Source organism: Camelina sativa, chromosome 5 (assembly GCF_030686135.1).
Source record: "Camelina sativa cultivar CO46 ecotype springtype chromosome 5, ASM3068613v1".
In the NCBI taxonomy this organism is placed as follows: Eukaryota; Viridiplantae; Streptophyta; class Magnoliopsida; order Brassicales; family Brassicaceae; genus Camelina; species Camelina sativa.
In genome coordinates, this window is record NC_141884.1 from 36573199 (window position 1) to 36596473 (window position 23275).

Sequence of the window (23275 nt, forward strand, 5' to 3'; positions counted from 1 at the left end):
CCTTTCTTTTGGACCACACTCTTTTTTGTCTTAACATTGATAGGTGAGGCGTATCTACTATCTACTCACTATCAATCCATCCAATTTAAGTTTCAAATCTTGGTCAGATCCTACATATAAGCCGTTGTGTAGTCCTTTTCTGCTTTTTACCGTTTTCTGCTTTGGACTTTATTTTTAGTTTGGCGATTTTCAAGCAAACATAACCAAAAAAAGATGTCAGGTCCATGACAATGACTTAAGTAACTTTGTTTCTTACCTCTAAATTATGGTTTGGTTCCTTGGATACCAGCATTATCTATGGAGTTGGAGTGGTAGAGAGTAAAATCAAATGTTACATTTCCTAACATGTCCATGCCTTTCAAGAATCACTTCCTTTTTGTTTCAGTTGCTTAGAAAAAGAAAGTGAAGTTAAAAAAGAACCAACACATAACAAGATGTTGCAAATCCTACTTGTGGGAGAGCTTTGTCCTTTTTAAAAGAGAAATAAAGGGAAAATGATCAGGTTGTGAAAAAGACCCAAATCTTTTTTCCTATGGAAGCATCACCTTGGCGCTCTGTTTCTTCTTCTTCTTCTCCTTCCTTCTCCTCTTCGATCATGCTGATATCCTCATCATCATCTTCACCATGCTCTCTTATTTCACCGCTGCCTCCTGTTTCCAACTGTGAATCTTTCCTCTTTCCCGTGTTGTTATCCTTGAACTCCGTCTCTGCTACAACCTGCATCAAAACCATGGTTCAGATTACATATATCTTACGATTAACATGCCCACATGTTCCACTCAGAAGAAAGAACATTTGCACATAATGATAAATAAAGTAAGAAAGAAAGAACAGCCAATACGATGTTTCAGAAAATCATACCCTAACAGTCTCTTCATGTGTTACCCTAACAATCTCTTCATGTGTTACTGCTTCCACTAATACTTCAGCTTTGCCATTTTCCCTATTCTCACCTTGTGGTCGAGTAAGAGTATCCTTCAGACTTGGCACTATTCTGCTATCACCATTGACACTTTCTTGTTTTTCTGTGGCACCTGTTGATGCTTGTGCTTTATCTTCTTCTGTTCCTACACTGAAAGGATTTTCCATACAAAATATTAGTTTCAAACGTATTGAATTCACTGCAACTCATTTTCCCAGTTTAAAAGTAGGAACTTACTTTCTATGTCTCCTGAGATGATACCGGCTTTGCCCAGGCGTTTGAGAGACTGGAACAGCTATTTGTCTCTTCTTCCTACGTCCACCAGTTGTGATACTATCTACACCCTCATCGCTATCACCAGCTGTGTGTTCACTTTCTGTGATTCTAGAAGCCTGTTCGCGTTGTCGCTTCTTTGGAGTTCCTACATCAGATGGTTTTGAATCTTTAGACGCAGCTTTTGTTGCTTGCGATCTTCCTCTAACAGACTTACCCCTACCTCTACCACGTCTAGGTTTATCACTCTCTATCTCTGATTGCAGGGAAATCTCAGGACCTTCTTGTATTCTACTATCTGTGAAACTCTGTTCAGTAGCAGATGGTTCATGATCATCGCCTGGCACTGAATCAAGATTATCATCACGTTGCGAAGATTTTGGAAGCTTAACTGTTACACCCAGGTCAGTGACTTTATCTGCCTTCCCAATCGGTGATATACTCAACAGCTTTGAAGCAATTTTCCCAATCAAAGATGTTTTCCTGCTATTTTCTGCACTGGGAGAAATGTTGAAAGCGTCCTCTGCTTTTAATTTCCGTTTCTCAGAAAGTTTGTCCCCATTTTCAACATCAGGCAGTCGAAGATCAGAAAGAACAAAATTTTCGGTTATTTCTCCGCAGGAACTGCAGCTCTTAAGTTTTTCCAGGAATACTAGGAAACGCTCTCTTGCACTGATGAATTCTTCTCGTTGCTCCTTCAAAGAGCTTCTCAGTACATCTAGCTCAGTGATGTCGTTATGCATCTCAACTTCTTGTTCTTTCAACAACTTCTTTTGGATAGAAATTTGTTCTCTTTCCCTCTCAAGAGCAAGCTTCTCGTATTGCACTTCGTCCATCTCTCTCTGAGCCAGCTTCTTTGTGTAATTAATGTTTTCAAGCTCTTCTTGGCTTCTCTTCTCATATGTTCTCTCCCTTTCATTAAAATCTCTCTCACCCTCTTCTTCTTGCCTTTGCAACCTTCTCAGTTTCTCCTTTTCTTCAGTAACTTCCTTTTGCTCTCTAGCTATGTCAGCCCTCTTTTCATCCAAAACTTCCCACTCTTTCTCAAATCTTTCCTTATCTTGTTTCAGTTCTTTACGTTTCTGTAAGAGTAACTCCTCCTCTTGCTTAACTCTATCTATCTGCTGCTTCAGTTCAGACTGCTGTCTCAGAAAGTCAAGTCTCTCTTCTTTTGTAATCCTGAGACTTTCATGTTCTTCGAGAATCACTGACTCCTGCTTTTTTGTCCTAGCTTCGATCTCTTCAATCTCATCTTTAAGTTTAAGCAAACATTTCTTCTCTTCGAGAAATTGATGATTTTCCAAATGCAGCTTTTTCTCTTCTGCTTTTCTAGATTTTTCATTTTCCTTCACAGCTCTCAGCCTTGCTTCAAGATCCTTGTCTTTCACCTTCACTCTCTCCTCCATTTTCTCCAAAGCTGCCTCTCTCTTCGCCAACTTCTCTTCCTTCTGGCTGATATCAACTTGCAGCTGCTCAATTTCAGCTTTCTTTCCCTCAAGTTCTTCATCAAGGGATCTCCTCATCTGTTCAAGCTCCATTTCAAACTCCTGCCTTCTGGAATCTAGAACAGCCTTCTGATCATCAAGGAGCTTCCCAATCTCCATCTGTTAAATTTAATCACAGTGTCATTTCTCTTTGAAGTATGTATTTTGACAGAAACGAAAACAATAACCTGAAAATATTAAGTTCTGTAAGTTGTTCTAGTCAGTTACTAAATTTTGTAGCATCGACATGAAAAGTCACCATAGTTTTAAAATATTCCTTACATTAACCCAAGCTCTGTATACAAACTCTGATTTTGATAAATACTACAAAAATAACATTTCACAGCAACAAGACATGGTATTCACAATAACTAGGACACTAATAATCTTGTAAGCCGTACTTGCCGCACTGTGACATAAAATTAATGGGGCAAATAAAGGTGGGTGGGTATGTGTGAGTAATACAACATCAAAACACAAAGACACATCTACCTTTGATTTTTCCTATCCATTTACTGAAGATTTACTACGTGAAACCAAAAATTAACAATTACAATGACCAAGGCGATATATATTTAACAAATTGGAAAAAAATTTCAGGCAAGTTGAGGCTGACCTGCTCCCTCACAATAAGCTTCTCCTCAAACTCATGGAGCTCCTTCTCTTTGATATCAACTTTAGCCTTCATGGCTTCAAAGTCCTAAAACAGAAACGAATTCCTATATAAGCAAAAATGTACCGGAAGCAGAAAAAAAATTGCAGCTTGAAAACTCACTTTTTCCTTCTTAGAAATGTCATTTAGCATATTGTTTATAGATTCTTCTCTCTCTGTTAATTTTGACTTGGCAATATCAATCTTTTGCTGCGTCTCTTCAAGGAGCTTCTCTTTCTTCTTGATAGCTCTTTCACTTTCCATAATTCTTTCTTCTCTATGGTTAATGCTTCTTTTAGCTTCAGACAACCTATCTTCGTCTAGTGTCAACTTCTTCTCCCAATCCTGTAGCTCTTCTCTCTGCTTGTAAAACACTGCCTCATAAGCTTCTCGTCTAAGAAACATAAGAAAAAGATAACATGTGTGGTCAAATCTCCATACCAACAAACAAGAAACAGAATCGACGAGTAAAAAAAAAGTTAATGTTCATACTCTGTAACTAGAGAAAGATGCTCTCTTTGGTGCACTTTTTCACGAGTCTCCACCTCTTTTAGTTTCCTTTCTACCTCAGAACTTTTTCTATTAATCACTGAAAGCTTTTCTTCAGCAATAGCCTTCTCTCTATCCACCACTAAAGCTTTTTCCTTCATACCAATAACCAAAGCATCTGCTTCAGCTAGCTTTGCCTCAGAAGTAGACTTCACCTCAGAATGTTCTTGTCGCCAGTATTTCAAATCCTTCTCAAGCTGAAATACACAAATAGCAGAAACGTCTAAATAAAACATCAAACCCAAATAAAACCACAACAAACAGACACCACGAACTGAGAAATGAGAGATACCTCAGCTACAAATTGCTTCTCCGCAATCAAACTTTTCCTAAGATTCTCTTCTCTTTTGTCAGCTTCGTTTAAAGCAATCAACTTTGATGTTCTTTCACGATTGAGAATCTCCGTAGCTTCATTAAATGCTTGTTGAAGCTCTTCATTTGTCGAAGTCCACTTCTTCTTCTCCATTAGCAGAAGCCCCATATTATGTTGGTAATCAAACAGCTGTACCACAAAAAAAAAAAAGAATACTTTCTCAATTCAAACCCAATTGCACCATAAAAAGTTCGAAACTTTATTTTATTTACCTCTTTTTCAAGCTTCAAGATCTTCTCTGTAAGAGCATCAAGATCTTTTCTTTCCAGAGAAGGTTCATCGAGTAAACCAACTTCTTTGAACTTTCGCCAATCATCATCCTCTCTTAGGAGGAGGCCCCTTGACGGAGAAGGCGTCTTGATTTCATCGGCAAAAGCTATAGCCTTTCCTTTCCGGTCAGTCTCCGGCCACCGATTCCTATGCGGAGTCAACATTTTCCTTTCAAACCCTAAAGACCCAGATGCATCAATTAAAGAACCCTAATTTGACAACTTTCGGAGGAATTGAATTGCTCCAATTTGAAATCTTTTTCTGACAGGGGCCGTCGTGAAAGCAGTTAGTAAAAAACAGTTACAAGAAGAGAGTTATGTCCTCCGCTCCGAAACTGCGCACTCTCTGTATCACACACCTTTCTTTCTTTCAACCTCAAAGTGGCAAAGTATCTTCGGTGCTTTTTGCAAGTTGCAAACGACGTCATCAGGGTCGTGTGAATAATTTATTGGGCCTGTTTGGGCTTTTTCTGTCGTTATCTAATTAGAATTGTTTCTTCTTCAGCTGGTCCAAGTTTGTCTGTTTTCCGAAACTTTATTTCTGTTATTATTGATTAAAAGTATTTATGTAGTATTTAATATTTAATATATTTGGTATTCAAAACAAAATTTCCCGTATTTAATTAGTCTATGCAAAGTCAACGTATGTGTTATCTATGTTGAAAGGTCGATCCGTAACTAACGGGGGTGTATTCAACTTGACATTTTAAGTGATTTGTGTGAAATTTACAAATTTTATGTTATTCAATCATGAATTTTAAAAAATCTATTAAAATCAACTGTTATTGAATTGATGATTTAAAAATCTACTTTAAAATCCATTAAAATTCCTTGTTATTTAACTGATGATTTAAAAATCTACTTTGAAATCCACTGTTATTCAAAACAGTTTTGTGGATTAGGATTTTAATAATTTTTAGGATTCTGGAGGATTTGTTTAGTTAAAAATACAGAAATCTAAATCTCATGGTTTTAGGTGGGATTTGAAAGAATTTTACAGAAAATCATATGAACTTCTCTAAAATCTATCAAAATTCTAAATTTATTAAATCATGGTTTGAATACACCTCCTTAAGTTAAAAAGTTGTCACTACGATTGCCAAAAAAAAAATATATATTGAAAATAAAGATTAAAAAAAATATATGTATTTTTCATTTAAAAATGACCAAAGTACTAAAGTTATGATTATTTTATTTTATTGATTTAAGAAAATTAGTTTTAATTTTTTAAAGTTATATTTCTTAAAAATTAATCATCCCCTTTATAATAAAACGAAAGTACACAACATTGTTTTGTAGACTATATAATTTTAATAAGTTGGTTACAAATAGATTATAGATTAATTGATAGATTAATTGGTCACAAGTTAAATAGTGGGTGCAACCTTAATTGTTTCTAAAAATCTTAAAGAAAATATTTCAAATTTATTTTCGGCAGATTTTATTGCTAGAGTTAACCAACTTATTAAAGAGAATAAAAATATATTGTGAAACATAAAAAAGGAATAAAATCTTGGCAATTTATCACACTTAATCATGATTTCTGAGATCTTATTCTGTAATTGAAAATAAAATTTTACTGAGAATTTTCCAAACTTTCAATATAAATCATGCAAAAAAAATAAAAATAACAATGGAAGGAATTTTAGTTTGTGCTTTAGCACGGATCCTATAATATTTTATCCAAAAAAACTATTAAATATAATCATATAAATAATATTAAAAACTGGTGACCAAAAAAAACTTATATTAAAAACAATCATATAAGAAGAATTTCAAAAGCACGGTCCTAATCTAATGTTTATGTATGTTTACTCCCGTACTTCAAAGACAATGGCATCCCACAATAGATAAGTTAACTATACGAAAAATTCAATGAAATCTTGGCTATGTTTTAAATTTCTATGAAATTGATTGTATTTGTAACATCAGTAAAAAGGATCACTCGGTTAAAGAGAGTGTCGTGCATATTTCACTGTTAATAAGATGATTACTTATTCATGACTCATGACTGTTTATATTGATGAATATCGTCCTTTCGTGGGCATCCGATAATATTACCACATGAGCATGACAGCCTTTCATTTTGAAATCTTGATTCAGTTCTTGTACTCTTCTTCTTCTTCTTTTTTTTTTAACATTCTCGATTTCACTGGAGAGAAAACATTGCATGTGAGTCTGTGACATGTATTCCATGTTGTTATCAGAATTCAACCCTTGCTTTCTTTGCTTAGTAAAGGAAATTTAATGCTTTGGCAGTTCACTTTTTTTACTAAAATATGAAAAATATGTATATATCATTTGGAAATAGTATTAGAGTAGTTGATGATATTCTTTTTTGTAATAATCAGCTAGTTGTTTCTGCTTTTACTCTATTGGCTTTCTATAAAACATTGTAAATATATTTCAATGTCACACAAACCTAATATCTGAAAGGGGTCCATTGAAATGATGGACACACAACCACTACTATAGTCTTAGACTACTGTGTAATGGCGACTTTGCTTATTTACTAGATAAACTTTCTAATAAAAAGATCATTATTTTTTGGGGCAATTAGATCACTAGTATCCTCAGTTTAATCGTTTGTCCACATAAAAAAAACGAAGAAACAATTGTATTCTTGAGTTGACATAAACCTATGCTAGTTACATATGAGTTTTAACATAATTTTATGGGTTAGCAACTTAGTGGATGCCGTTTACCACAAACTTACCATTTTTTGTTAGATACTTTTTTAGATACGCTTAGCGTTTATTTACAACTTAGCATTTGTATTATGTTCTCAAACGAACATATTTATTGAATCTTTCACAAGTTTTTCACAAATATTTACGTTTTTTACCATATATAAACATTTTTCATATTCATATAGAAACATTATTCATATTCACTGTTCTAATGATCGTAGTTTCATATCAAGTTACAAAACTAAATTCAGCTGCCATGCTAATTCATAAATTTTTAATCGCAAAATCAAAATTCTAACGCCAAAATTAAACTCTCTCCAGACTTTAGACCTCAGGGAGAGAATTCATATCATACAATTCATAAATTTTTAATCGCAAAATCAAAATTCTAACGCCAAAATTAAACTCTCTCCAGACTTAAGACCTCAGGGAGATAATTCATATCATACACATAATTTCTCTCTTAATACCGAAAATTTGAATCGGGAAAAAAAATCAAAAAGAAAAATTATAGCGACAATATTATTGTTTGAAATATAAATATTTATTTTAAAATAAAAGAAATACTATAAGAAAAAAAAATTACAACTAAAAAATGTTACTCAAATTCCTCTAATTTTCTTTCCATACATTCATGTTACACATATATCCAGTAACTTTCTTATTTGCACTGGATTCTTTGGTCCTTTTTATTTTTGGTAAAAGCTTTGGTCCCTTTTTGCATTTATGTAATGTCAATATCAGAAAGAAACTTAATAACATTTTCATGGTGTAGAATTCAAAATAGGAAAAAGTCGGCACATCCTTAGATTGAGAGACAGTGAAGCTTTTGCAAAATGACAATTTCCTTATTTCTATCGAAAAGACAGGCCAAGTCTTTTTTAGACGTACCAAATAAATGTCTTTAACGTTTTTAACCTATTCTCTTTACAAAATTACAACACTTTTTGTTATTATTTGGGTTAGTTTCTCTGATTTGCTCTATATAAATTTTCTTTTTAAAATAAATCAATAACTGTATTTTATCTTTTGTCGAAATGAGAATACGTCTACAGTAAATTTTTGCGTACTATATAAGCATGAAAAGAAAAGTATATACCTTGTAATCCAAATTTCATTTATGTGAAACAAAAATTAGTATTAGTTTTCTATATAGTATTGTATTTGTTTATCTTACACCATTTATTTTTGGTATAATATCTCTGAGTTGTGAGTTGTGACGTGCCGTTGCAGCTACTGGTTGGTTAATCCCAAAGTCAAAGCAATTATTTAAACATCCATCATTGTAATCAACGACCAGTTTGATCTATTTGATTTAAAAACTAATTATAGTAATCAATGTACATAACAGTCATTACTACATTCAGTAACAAAACAAAACAAAATCTAAAAATAATAATCAAGATGTCAATATCTTTAGTAAATCAACATATTCACCAATACAAATCGTCAAAATTATAAGAAAAAATACAATAAAATGTATTAACACCCAAATTGTAGAAAATGTATCCTCTATTCTTTAATTTTTTTTTCCCGTACTGAAATATATTAAAAAGAAAGAAAAAAAGAAAAAGCTAGACAAAAGTATGTTACCACACAAATGACTAAACACGCGTCATCGTCAGTGGTGCAACGGATTCGGTCCGGAGGGAACACGGCGTTTCTCCACCCCATAACGAGGGTCGATCTCATCACCGTCGTATCGCTCTTCGGAACGATGGTGATCATGGCGGCGGTTGAAAGGCGTGAAGTCGTATCTTTGTGAGAGAGCTTTTCTGCTGACTAATCTAATGGTGTGAAAACGGTGGTGGTGTTGCTTCGATATCGACGATTGCTCCTCCGCCACATTTAGATAAAGGCGGCGGAAGTTGAGGGAGTACAAGTGGTGGAGGAGGAGGAAGAAGAGAGAGAGCCATAGAACTATGAAGAGAATTTGAGAGAACTTCAAGGCCATGGAAGATGATTGAAGGAAGTTTTAAGCATATGGGTGTGTTAATCAATAAGAATAGAGCCAAAAATAAAAATAAAATATAAGATATTGTCTTTTTGTGTTTATGTATGAATTTGGAAAGATGTAAACTAATAAAAAGCTTTGTAGGACGGTTTGGAAGATAGTATGGTAAGAGAGCTCAGCTATATTTATATATATCATAATATTATATGGTTGACAAAATGTAAAGCTTAAGAGATGTGAAGGGAGTGGGATTTTGTCTTTTCAACGCTGGCTGCTTTCTCATATGACATATGTGCTCTATTTTCGAAAAAGTATTCGCTAATTTTTGTGTCAAAAAATTTGGGCAAAAACATATGTTTGGTTTTAATCTAGTGGCTGGCCTTTCTTAGCTTTGGCGGTAGTCTTCTTTTTTCTGTCTTCTAGGTTAGTGGTCACATGACCCCTTTTTTAACTCTTAAAACGAGTTCAAATCTAGTCAAACTGGAAACGATAGAAAAGCTTATATGACCACTAAGTTATCATATTCCCTAAAAGATTTAGTTTTATGATCTCTGTGATTTGTTGTTAGAGAAAATCCTTGGAAACTCTAAATATCATATTAGTGTTTTTCTGTTTTTATAGGTTTTATGTATCATATGATTATGTTTTAGTTCTTTCGTTACTAGGCTATTTCATTACTAGTGTTTTTTTTTTTCTTTTCATTTGAGTCGTTTTAAAGTACTATATCTTACATTGTACTATAAATCTTACATTGTAAATTATTGTTGACAAAATAACAGTTGAGAGATTATTATATTGACAAAAAAAGGGCGTAATTACATTATTTCTTGACCATTGAAAGTAATTTTGTAGGCATTTATAATGTTTTGAAATTATTATATTTACATTCATAAAAAATGAACGCAGTCATTAAAGATATAAACCAACAACAAAATATCAAGTGGAGAACATTAATAGAATTAGATCATGAGAACGAATAATATCTTCACGATAATAACACCTACATAAACAAAATCTATAGAGATCAATTATTAGTGTACAAAAGATAAACCATAATTGTGGAGTATTAAAGGGAAGTAAAACTAATGCATCAGGGTTTCTTAGAATTCAAGGAATGAAAAAGAGGCATGATTGCAACTTAGCAATTATGAAAAAATCTTTGACACTGTCAAAAATAAAATTAAAAAATCTTTGGAATAATGAAACCTTTGATTACAAAGCTTTGTAATCAATGGTATTGTATTTGCAGCAGACGATTGCAATAATTCATATCGTATTTATAGGTCTAATTATATCGACGTGTGAGCAGAGTAATTAAAGAGTTATCGATCCATTGCCTTTACATGTGCTCTGAAAAAATTAGATATTGCGTCGTGGACTTTTTAATGATACCACGTTCCACATATTACTTTTTCTATGATATTTTCTGATAATAACATTTTTTTTCTTTCATCAGCGGTTGACTTTCATATATTCAATGTGTTTGAAAATTTGTCTTCTCGCATTATATACCATATTAATTTTTATATATTACTTGTTAATTTCTATATATTAAATGTATTCAATAATATGGTCTTATTAAATCATGGATAATTTTGTAAGATCACATAATTTAGTTTTGTAGAATCACATAATTTTAACGATTTATATATATAGAGATAGTTTACTAAAAATCATTTTAGACGTCTGGCTAGGTATCATTTAGGCACTAGGCATATTGAACGTCTAAACTCTAAACGATCAATTCGATCGCCTAAACTTGTATAAAAATTTTCTCTATTTTTCCTATTTTAACTTATTTAAATTTATAATTATAAACAATTTTTACGGTTTGTATTTCATTTGATTTTTCTATTAAATTAAGTAAGAAAGGAATTTCAGCTCTTTATAACTTGGATTGTGAATCTCTCATAGTGAAGAAAAAAAAGATGATGAGATGTAAAATTGATTAAAGGTCTTCCAATGCACGAAAGAGGTTTCCTGAGTGGATTTTGGAACTGGTGGGCATTGTGCAATTCCAAACCAGCCTTTTAACTGTGTATATCTTCTCTTGCACTAATGTTGTTGAGTGCTCTTGATATGATTGCACACTGGTTAAAAGAACATCAATTTTTTTATTTTATTCTACAGTTCAGTTCACGATTCCTTAAAAACAAAATGCAAAGAATATTAATATCTATATTATCCATATAATAAAAGTCAAATGCCAAGAACCTCCATTCATGGAAGATCGTTAACTCAACGGCTGCCTTCTAGACAATGTATTTAAATATATATATATCTAAATATTTTATTTTTAAAACATATATTGTAAATTACAAGGAAGAAAACAAATATCTAACTTGACATTGCAATCAAACATTCTAGGAATTCAAATGTAAAAGGATGATTATTTTGTTATTATGTTACTAACTTACATATTCTAAAATGTGTACAATTGTAAAATGATAAAACATACCAAACGATGTATCTTCCAACAGTTTATGCTGTAAAAATTTGAGCGTGATCTAATGATGAATAGTCGTTTTTTGGATACAATCTTTCAGATGTTAATGCATGATTGGTCTCTCATCTTTATTTATTTGATTGCTTTCGGATAGTATATTACAAACAAAAGATCTACGAAAAGTTGAATGAAACCACATTGCACGTAAACGTATACGATTTTTTTTTTTTTTTAACAAAGAGATTTTAATTAAAACTTAAGGTTCAATACATAATCGGAGGAGAGCGTCCTTCGCCAAAGCATCGGCTTGGCGATTTAGATTACGAAGGATAAAGGTAAACGAATATGAATTAAACGTAGAGGACATCGTGGAGAGTCTCGTGAAGTTCCTTATGGTGGATCTTCTAACATAGAGTTTGGACTAGCACTTGTGAGTCAGAAGCGAAGATGATGTTGGTGATGTTCGATTCGATTGCAACTCTCACCTCAGTAAGAGTTGTCAACGCTTCGGCCATCAGAGGAGATCCTACATCGGTCGAGGATGCAGATCCTTGCAATTTGATGAAATCGAATTGATCTTTGATAACCCACCCAACTCCCGCCCGATTTGTCTGCCTTCCAAGAGGCATCCGTGTAGCAGGTCAAGGATGTAGATGATCTAATAGAAGATGTTGAAGATCTTGGTGCTTTGGTGGATTTTGGGAGGGGGATTGAGCAGATTGCCACTCTCTGGCTATAGTCATGGCTGTGAGTACAGCGGCCTCCTCCGAGATTCACTTCTTGCTGAAAATCAGTTGGTTTCGAGTGGTCCACAGAGACCAAAAGATCCATGGGGAAATGGGTCCCAAGGCTATACCCGAAAGTGGTAAGCACAAGAGTTTGATTGACTTAGTTATGCCCTCTTTACTGAGGTGATAGTGCAGGGAAGAATGGGTCTTTTACTGGTACCATATTCCATAGTCGTTTTGTGTACTGATAGTGGAAGAACATATGCAAGGTGGATTCCTCCGCTCCACAGTGAGGACACATAGTCGAGTCCGTAATATGTCGAAATTTTAGATTCTCTCCGACTAGGAGGGCATTCTGGGCTGCTTTCCACAGTAGGAGCTTGGTTTTTTGAGATGTTTTAAGTGTCGAGATATTAGTATACCAGTTAATGGGATCTGGAATTGTAGGAGGGAGGGTGGTGGAATCTTCGAGATCATTCTCCAGCTTAGAGGCTTCGATATAACTTGATTTAGCAGAATACACCCCATCGGTGGTAGGTAACCAAGCCCAAATATCTGGAGCTCCTTTTGCACTTGGCCTGAGCTTTAGGATCTCCTTTTCCTGATGTGGGAAGATAAGTCTAATTTTCTCTAGGTTCCGGTCACTTGATCTTGGTTGGATGAGGTCGGCAACTCTAAGATTCTGATGTGCTTCGGTTGGTGGTCCCATTGGTGCTTGCGGGGAGGAAGTGGAGAGCCACGGAGTTTGCCAGATAGGAATTGAGGATCTAGAGCCTACTATCATACCTAGGTTTGACTTGAGTAGATCTCGACCCAGAAAAATGCTTCTCCAACCATGTGATGCAGAATTTTGAACAGTGCAGTCGAGTAGGGACGTCGAGTGACAATATTTTCCCAAGAGGACTTTTGCAAGGAGAAAGTTAGGTTTGGTGATCAGTCTCCAGCAGATTTTGGCCAGCAAGGCTTTGTTGAACAAATTTAAATCCTTCAGCACTTTTGTTATTTTCTTCCAAGCTATCCAAGACATTTTTTTCTTTTCGGTTTTGGTATCCCACCAAAAGCGAGTGAGTGCAAACTTGATACGTTTGCACAGAGAAGCAGGGAGGTGAAAACTAGACATTGTATATGACGGCATAGCCGTAAGGACCAATTTGAGCATAGTGAGTTTCCCCGCTGTGGATAGGAATCTTGAAGACCAGCTGTGTGCTTTTTGCTTTATACGATCCACAATGGAGGCAAAAAGGTTCTTCTTCTTCCTGCCAAACAGTTCAGGTAAGCCAAAGTATTTATCCTGACCTCCCTCCTTTTGTATACCTAGTATTCTTTTTGCTTAATCCTTTAAATATGGAGGGGTTTTTGCAGAGAAAGTGAGTGAAGATTTGTCTACATTGATTTTCAGGCCCGATGCACTTTCGTATTTTTGGAGGATACTAAGCAGCTTTGAGAAACTGTGATGGTCAGATCGGATAAAGAACATGGTATCATCAGCAAACAAGAGGTGATTTACCCTTGGAATCCCTTTTTCAACCCTTAAACCAGGTAGGTTGCCTTGTGATTGAGCGTTCAGACAAAGCCGAGAGAGAAATTCACTGCAGATAATGAAGATATATGAGGACAGGGGATCGCCTTGGCGGATACCTCGCTGGGGTAATACCAAACCCTTTGGTTGATCGTTGAGGAGGAAAGAGTAGGAGACTGTGGACACGCATTGCATGATCCAATGAATCCAGGTTCGATGAAATCCCATTCTTTCAAAAGCAGCCCTTATAAAATCTCATTCCAATCTATTATATGCCTTACTCATGTCTGTTTTAACTGCCATGAAACATTTTTTCTTAGCTCCCGAGGTTTTCAAGTAATGTAGAGCTTCATGTGTTATTAACACATTATCGGAGATAGCACGTTGGGGTACAAAGGCAGATTGGTTCTCCGAGATACAGGAATCCAGGACAGGTTGTAATCGCTTTACTAACAACTTTGCAATGATTTTATAGTACAGGGAGCAAAGTGCGATTGGTCTATAATCCGAAACCTTTGGGGCAGTGGTTATATTTCGGATGAGTCTTACATGAGTGTGGTTTGCTTTTGAAGATAGATTTCCGGTGATGAAGAAGGTTTGAATCTCTGCATTAATTGCCTCTCCTACCGTGGCCCAATTAGTTTGGAAGAAACTGGCTGAGAAACGATCGGGGCCCGGGGCCTTATCTATGTGGATTGAAAAACATGCTTGTTGTATCTCCAGAGGTGAAAGCATAGAGATCAATTTATCATTCATCTTCTGAGTAACACATGGGGAGAGAGCCTTGATATATCATTGTTTTTGTGGTTTTTAACCATGATATAAGGAGTCTTTTAGTGTCTTTTCATTTGTTTCTAGATTGTTTTTGAGTCTTTACAGGTTTTTAGCATGGAAGGAGCAAAGTGGAGCAATTTGGATCAGTTTGGAGCAATAATCCGCAAGAAATCAACTTGGAATCGATCAGAGGAGATGGTGCCGATCGACACTGCCTTAGCATCGATCGACACCCAGTCCAAACCGACGAGAGAGCTAAATTTGGAAGTTTTACAAAGTTGCCCGAAGTTTTCCATATTTGCAAAACTAGTCTCTGACGTGTTTTAGGACATATATATATATATATATATATATATATAGTTTTTAGGTTTTCCAAACCCTTAAGTTTTATTCTAGCAAGTTTTATTTTTTCTGCAACCCTGAGAGATTTTTGAGAGCTATTGGAGAGAGAGATCTAAACTGCTTTGAGAGAAGAATTCTTAAACTCCTTTCTTACTCTTTTAATCTCTATTGCTTATTATTCAGAATCATGTCTTGTTCTTCATTGATTATGTCTGAGTAGTTTGCTTGTTAGGTTTAGGGTTTTTCACAGGGATTTTATGAATTATTAGATCTGTTATTTAGGATTCTTTATCTTTCTAGATCTTCATCATAGGTTGTTTCTTCATATTAATCCTTGATTGGCCATCTAGAATTAATACTTTAGGAAAATAAATTGATATGAGAATATAATTGATTTTCCTGATAAAACCTTTTGATGAGCAAAATTATTTCTTGCAAAGAGATTTGATTTAATAATTTTGTGAACAATCTAAACCTGATTTTATTGCTGATTTTTAACCTAGAATTTTACAAAGAGATTTGGATTTTCTGGTTTTAAATTTAGATATTATTTGCAGTGAGAACTGATTTAATTTACAAAAGTGTTTAGAGTTCTAGATCTGTTCTTAATTGTTTGAATCCTAATTTATTGATTGATTTAATATTTCATAATTTCCTAAGAAATTCCCTAGACCTAGCTTTTTGATCTTCTGAAATTACAACAGCTTTTATTTAATATTTTGCATTGCTTTTCTTTATTTAAATCAATTTGTTTAGCATAATTATAAAACTCTATAATCCATTGTGTGTGATCTTGAGTCTCTGTGGAATTCGACCCCTAAGTACTGCAGTGATCTCTTAATTTGAGAGAGTAGCTCTAGGGTTAATTTGAGAGAGTAGCTCTAGGGTTAATTTGAGCATATCAAGCCTCCTTCACGACATTGGTTCTTACACCTTCCTGTGAGGTAAAAATTTCTTGGAAATAATCGGAAATTGTTTTAACAATATCTTTTTCTACATAGACCTTGACTCCATTTATTGACTCTAACATAGAAATATTGTTTATGGCTCTACTCGCCTTTGTTACTGCGTGGAAATAGCTTGTGTTCTTGTCTCCAAGGGTAAGCCAGAGTTGTCTACTCCGTTGCTTCCAAAATTCTTCCTCTTGTTTATAAGCCGTTAGGAGTTTCTGATTAAGTTCATCAATGATAGGTTGTGGTACCGAGTCATTAAACATGGCTTCTTCAAGTTGTTAGTTGATGGTGTATATCTCCTGCTGGCTGTTTAACATATGTTCCTTGTTCCAGTGGATAATGGCCAACTGACCTTTTTGCAGCCGCTGGTCTATGGACGCTGCTGGATTTGAGTTCCATGCTTGACAGGCTTGAATCACTAGATTGCTAACCTCAGGATTGTCTTTAAATCTTCGATCATATCTGAATAGACTCTTATGTTTCCTCTTGACAGGATCAAAAGATGTTACCATGGGCCGGTGGTTTGAACCCTCAAAGCGCAGATATTCACTCCTACCAGACGGGTAGGCCATCACCCAGTTACTGTTCGCCATCGCCCTATCTAGTCGACATCTGACTAAGTGGGAATATCTTCTTCCTCTCCAGGAGAGAAAATTGCCTGAGTGCTTTAAATCATATAGATCGCATGTGGACATGAAGGTTCGAAGGTCAGAGAAGGATCCCTCAGTTCTATCAGGACCTCCCACTTTCTCATCACTGCAGATAATGTCAATGAAGTCATCTGTAATGAACCAAGGGCCGGTTCTGCTTAGGCCGAGTTCTTGGAGGGGGGTCCACACCTGGATTCTTTTACTTCTCTCCGGGTCAGCATAGAGGAAAGTAGCAAAGAAGGTTCTACCTTTCGCTTTAATTATGGTGTCTATGAAATGTTGGTTAGAAGTAATAATTTCGACTTCTATGCTTGATTTCCAGAACAACTTGAGGCCACCTACAGCAGGAGAGTGAGGGAGAACAAGGTGGTGTTGCGGGTAGTCTAGCCAATGTAAAGTTTTTTGGACAGACTCCAAGGGGTTTTTGGTTTCCATTAGGAAGATGACATCAGGAAAAATCTTTTTCCTGATTTCCTTTGAACGCTCGACTGTTATGGGGTTCTCCAACCCACAACAGTTCCAGCTCACCATCCTTAAGGAGGAGGGGTTGGCGGTTTCTGAAAATCCACCTATTTCTTCTTGATTGCAGGAACTATGGAGGTTCTTCGAGGGATAGAGATTGAGAGTGATGGTGGTATTGTCCTCGACTGACCTTGGTCACCATTCTGAGTGAGGACTTGATGACTAGATGAAGGCACTTGAGTTCAAGAGCTCGAGTTGTTAGAACCTTTTGAGGTTCTTTTTTAATTTGTTTTGGAAGGAGCAACTTTACTTGTACTTTTTGATTCAGCATTTTTTCTCAGGGATCCATTTGTAAAATTCTGTTTCTGTAATTTTGCTCATGGTAGGCTGAGGTGTGACTTACTTGGTTGTTTTTGTAGGGGAGGACGTCCTCAACCTCTTTACTAGAGCTGCCAATCTCTCTAGCTCGAGAGGGGGACTCAGAAAAAGGGAGGTTCGCAAGGGGTTCTTCCATCTGGGAGCCAGTATCAGAAGTGACTTGAAGGGTTGAGGAGCAGAGATTGACCTCCATGATAGTATCACTTGTGTGTTCCATAAGGTTTTCCGAGTCGCTTTGTAGGACACGCACTCGTCGGACAACACTCTCAATGGGGTCAGGACATGAGACATATTGGATAGTAACTTCTTGTAGCTCATCCATTATCTGTTCTCTGGAGGGGAATTTTTGATTGTTTTTCATGCCAGGGGGGGCTCGTGAAGTTGCAGTGAAAGCTTGGATCGGGGGCATGGGGAGAATGAGTGGCTCTTCGGTGGAAGTAACTCTCTCTAGGGGAGGTCGTCTAGCTCTGGAGGATACAGAGGGTTCACCATATTGTTCAGCTGAGGAGGTTGACTTTTCTCTCCATTGTAGATTTCGAGTCAGAGGAGAGGGATCATTTGGTTGAATCACCATAGAGGGGTGGGTGTTTTCCCTGCTATGAGTAGATCTTGGTGGGGATCGTGGAGGAGCGTCTCGCCTCCGAGACTGATCTAGAGCCATTATTCGTCATTGCAAAAGGTTGTTTCCTTTGGTTGGTATTGGAGTAATGGAGGTAACTCTTTCCAGAACCTTGAGATTGGTTTCGGGGGGGGGGGGGGGGGGGTGGGGGGAAGGGAATTATCCTGGGGTGTATAGTAATTTCTTGAAGTTTTTATTTGATCGGGGATAGGGAGATCTTGTTTACTTTGTCTAACATGTTCCTTGTTTGACTCTAGTAGACCCGGGCATTGAGTTTTGTCGTGAGTCAACCTCAGACAGTGTGAGCAGTAATTCTTTAGGTTTTTGTACTATCCAAGCAGATTACCGCTTCACTGCTTTCAGGGAACTCAATAATGGTTTATTTTGTGATAGGTTCCAGTCCATTAAGCAGTATCTTGAGTTGAACTGAGGTGGAGGAGATTTCCCAGTCTAGGATCTCACCTAGAGCTTCCCCGATAGAGTAAAGCATCTTCTTTTTCCAGTTGTGTTTGGGTAGCCCATGGATCTCTAACCAGAAAGGGAGGGAGGAAGGGAATGAGGGGGAGATTATTGGTTCCCATCGTTGAATGATAACCATCCATTGGTCAAAATGGTATGATCTGTTCGCTAGGACTTGTAGGAAGTCCTCCTCTGAGTCAAATTTGAACTGGAAAACGCCTTGACCTAAATCAGCTCTCGTTGCTTTTCCTTGCAGGTTCCAGCAGTTAAGAAGGAAAGGGAAGAGAGCCCACCTTCTTTGGCCGGCTGGGTTGGTAAGTCTTCCTATGAGAGTGAGGGAATTTTCTTGAATCAGGTCTGTGGTATCTAGCTCCGGTGTTTTGATTCGCTTGCAAGGGGGTGGGGAGTAGCCTCTTAAGGGTCCTTTCCCTTTGAGGTGGTAAGGGATGCGGTTTGACATGTTTATAAGTTTGACGAGGGGTGTAATTAAGTGGGCTAAATAGTGGAAAAAGCTACTAACAAGTTACTGATCGTCACAGTATCTAGAGTAAATGTGAGGGTAAAGATCGTTAATACCGTTTTGGTAGGTCGGAGTTAATGCTTTGATGCAGATCTGGTTGCGGTCGAGTTTGAATCTGGATAGCAAGCATGAAGAACAGCCCTCATGATTGTTAATTTCCAGCGGGTAAATGTTTGTGGAGTTCCTATTGGTGGAGAGAGGTGGTTGAGATCTGGTTAATAGCTTGCCTAATGTTTCCTCGGAGATAGTGCTTCGGAGAGTTTTCAAACATGGTGCTTTTTTTAGGGTAACTTTTATGTTAAATTTTACGTATAGGATCCTAAATGAAAAAATATATGTATTATAGGGAGTCAGCTGACTCCACAAATTTTTGGTTTTGGGTGTATTTTTAGTTATAAATTATAATATGATTCCCTCTAAATTTTGTATTTTGACCCTTACAAATTTTGCATTTTAATTTTCACCCTTATAAATTTTACATTTAAGACTAAATTTCTATTTTGATCCTCCGAAAATTGCATTACCTTTATTAAAAAAATAAAAATTCAAATTTTGCATTTTGTTCCTTTTAGGAAAAAAACAATTTTATTTGGATCCTTTTAATTTTTTTTTCTGGCTCCGCCAACTGTATATATCCTACTATATTAATTGAGAAGTACAAATATGAAACTAACCTTAAGAAGTGTAAAAATATACATTCAAATGCTATTAAAAATATTTAATATAAATTAGTTACTTAATTTAATAAAGATAATAAATACTTTGAATAAATATAAACAATAAATCAAAATTTTCTAATAATTTTTTTAAATAATTATTAAATTTCAAATAAATATATTTTCTTTTTCTAATTAATTATGGACGAAAATTATTATTTATTTTTTAAAATCAGAATTTTTAAAACTAAGATTTTATATCAGAGTAGATAATATGATTATTTTTAATAATTAGATTTGGAAGATTTTGTTAAGATTTTAAATTATGGTTCTCTTATCATATTTCTTTTATTTTATTTACTAATTGTTTTGAATTATCATATAATACTTATGATTAATAAATATGTAAAAACATTTCTGCATATATTGTGATTTGAATTATAAAAGTCAAAGATATATTACTTAATCTATGAAGAAAAATGTGTATTTTAATTTTTCACATTAGTAGATTGGTAAAACTAAATTTATGTGGCTGATAAATTCATAAATTTTATTTACTCACAATTACAATATTATAATTACTACTTCAAAATATTTCACAAAATAATGATGCAAATAATACAAACAAGCAATATAAAACTGTATTATACATCAAACAAATTTAAAACTATAATATTCTAAAATAATTAGTATTAAAAATATATATATAGATTTACCGAACAATTACAATATTAAAAATAAATACTATTTAAACAAAATAATTTTTTTAAAAGAAATATAATAATAAGTTTATTATTATTATATTATTATTTTTAGAAAATATATTGATCCGTGCTGTACAGCACGGAATATCTCCTAGTATAAAAGTAAAACTAACGTTTATAAAAGTCCAGTATCCGAAATACGTAAACTTGAAGACACATACCACCACGGTAAAAACACATTAAACATAGTTTTTTCTGTTTTACAGAAACTTTGATTTTTTCATAGAATAATTTATAAAGTTATGTTGTTAAATGTGTTTTTAGAATGAAAATTTCGTATAAAGATTTGAAAATTGAAATTTTCATCATCGTTACAAACTTGGTCCGAATGGGTAATTTAGTTGGGTAATTTAGTGGGTTTAGTCAAATGTGTTTGTTTTAAAAAAAAAAAAGATTAAGAGATAGTATATATCATGGATCAAATCCCAATTATATTACATTATTGAGTGAAAATGAAAATGAAATTGTTGTTAGTCATGCGTCACACTGACTGTGGCTGAACTCACCTTACTTTACCTTTCTTTGCTCAACCATTTCTTTTCTATTAGATGTAATCACAAAACAAAAACCTAAACTGATCGATTAAGACAATTCTAAGTTAGGAATGTCATTATGGGTAATAATCCTAATAGAAAATTTGTTAGAAATGTCCACTTTGAGATATATATTTTAAAAGATACCTTTTTAAAAAACATTTTTTTATTATCTTTTACACAGTTACAATATGTTAAATTAATTTTTAGATTTGGATTTTTTATTTATGTTTATGGTATAGTTTTAAGGGGTTAGGAAGTATTTAGGGTTTAAGATTTAGAATTTAGTCATTTTGTATATTAAAAATGAGTATTTTTGAAAATAGACAACATGAAAAATATTTTTTAAAAGTGACAGAAAAAATGATATTTGAAAAAATGCATAATATGGAGAAAAATTAACAAGGATTCAAAAGTTGAATTTTATTATGAAGCTATACGTAAGAGACACAAACAGTTGATATAGATTTTTCTACGTGTTGATCTCATCATATTGCTTCAATATGTAAATGTGTTGTAAGAGTTAGGCAATAAACATAGAGAAGGCTCCGTACGAGCTGCAGTGCAAGTCTATGTAATCTAGAAGCAGCTACATTTTGCCAAAAGATTTCTCTCTCGACATCCATATCTCATTCTTCCCTTCTTTTCAAATAAATAACAGTACTTTTATGTTCTCTACGTCTTTAGTTAGTTTATTGCCTATCAAAACAAAAAAACGCAGACAAAACAAGATTTTGTTCTCCAATATTTCAATAATCCCATCAATAAAAAATTTCTATTATTATTATTAATTATCTAGCTAAATATGTAACAAGTCACATTTTTCTTAGCATTAAATTTTGGAAATATCTGCCTAAAATTGACAAAACATGTATATATAAAATTAAAATAAAATCTCTTCAAATGGAGACTTCTAAACTGGTTCTGATCGTGTGAAAAAAAATATATATATATATCTGGCTCTGGTCCCAATCTCTGAAGTCTATAAAGAAAGGGTAAGAACACTATAGTTTTGAATAGAATCCATTTGTGGTGATAATTCCTAAAGAGTGTCTTTTGAGCAATGATTTGATTGTTAAAAATAGTTTGAATTGTATAATCCATTTGTGGTAATAATCTAAGATATATACATATATATAAGTTTTTTGAGCAAATAAAATATAAGTCCAAAGAATTATCCAAAATCTGATTGGACATAGCTCGAAAACCCCATGCTTGTGTCTGCAAAACCGATCGACTCTACTATGTAGTTTTTTATTTTATTTTTCTTCTAAAACAGACATAGTAAAATCTTAGGATACATTGACAATGTAGCCTACTTTATTATATCCTTCTTTAATTCCTCCATTCTGCTCCATGTTTTAAAGGCTTTTAATTCAAAGGCTCATTCAACGTACCTCTGTGTTTCTTCCTCTTCTTCATTCTTGTCAGTTCTTAATAGATTTCCTAGTCAGCTTATATGCAACACTCTACAAAATATATGGTTTTAGTAGTTAGGCGCTCCTGAGGGATAGGAAAAGCAAGGAGGCCGGAGATTACATTTACAGGTTAGTATATATTCTCATGTTATTCGTAGCTAGATCTGAGCAAAGTCTCTTTTGGTTTTCTCCTTGAATATATAAACTTCTAAACTTGAAAATAAATATATAACCTCAAACATATGTTTTTCTTTTACGCTAGTAAAGACCAAAGAGAGAAGATCTATCATCTAAATATGCAAAAATTTACAATATATGTGTACAAAGTTTACAGTCTACACGTCATGTTTTTCAGTTGTTCAATGTTACCATATATTGGCTTCTAAAGTTTTGAAATACGCAAGATATTTTTAGAGCCAGAGTAATTTCACAAGAAAAAAAAAAAAAAACAACGTTAAGAGAGGACCTAAAAAGAAGATTGACCAAATATCTTATATAGGAATAGAAGTGTCAAATAGTCTGTCCATGGACCAGTTGGGAGAGTCCCTTTGGACATTGTTTTGTATGGGTAAAAGTTGGACAGTCTAAAATGTACAATGAATCAAAAAGTGTATATGCCCAATAAGGATCATATCCAAATAGTCATGTCCATCGTCACTCTTTTTTTTTTTTTTTTTAATCTGAATTGATGTTTTCCATTTCATTTCCGATCTCTCTGTTTTTCTTTACTCTGCTCTCTGATCTAAGTTTATATTTGCAATTGTGTTTTTGATTTTGTTAGATCTGCTGATTCAATCTCTTAACTTGAATGATCTGTTTCTGATTGTTGTTGTGTTGTTGATCTGATGATGTTTCCATTTTTGAAAAAACATCAACAATAAACTCATA

General features: G+C 34.4%; 3 protein-coding genes across 3 annotated transcripts; all 3 read right to left on the reverse strand.

The window, feature by feature from the left end:
* Positions 1-312: 312 nt before the first annotated feature.
* Positions 313-4979, reverse strand: LOC104787934 (protein CROWDED NUCLEI 3). The gene is made up of 8 exons (XM_010513595.3): positions 4466-4979; positions 4173-4382; positions 3824-4077; positions 3455-3725; positions 3296-3379; positions 1160-2799; positions 862-1072; positions 313-717 (listed from the first exon to the last, which is right to left on the reverse strand). Exons 1-8 carry the CDS (start codon positions 4685-4687, stop codon positions 499-501), a joined length of 3111 nt encoding a protein of 1036 aa, XP_010511897.2. The 5' UTR covers positions 4688-4979; the 3' UTR covers positions 313-498.
* Positions 4980-8605: 3626 nt separating this feature from the next.
* Positions 8606-9329, reverse strand: LOC104787935 (CLAVATA3/ESR (CLE)-related protein 12). Its single transcript, XM_010513597.3, has one exon. The coding sequence runs from the start codon at positions 9164-9166 to the stop codon at positions 8834-8836; it is 333 nt and encodes a 110-aa protein (XP_010511899.2). The 5' UTR covers positions 9167-9329; the 3' UTR covers positions 8606-8833.
* A 6877-nt stretch (positions 9330-16206) lies between these two features.
* LOC147944822 (uncharacterized) lies at positions 16207-17109 on the reverse strand. Its single transcript, XM_087512735.1, has one exon. The coding sequence runs from the start codon at positions 17107-17109 to the stop codon at positions 16207-16209; it is 903 nt and encodes a 300-aa protein (XP_087368861.1).
* Positions 17110-23275: the final 6166 nt, after the last annotated feature.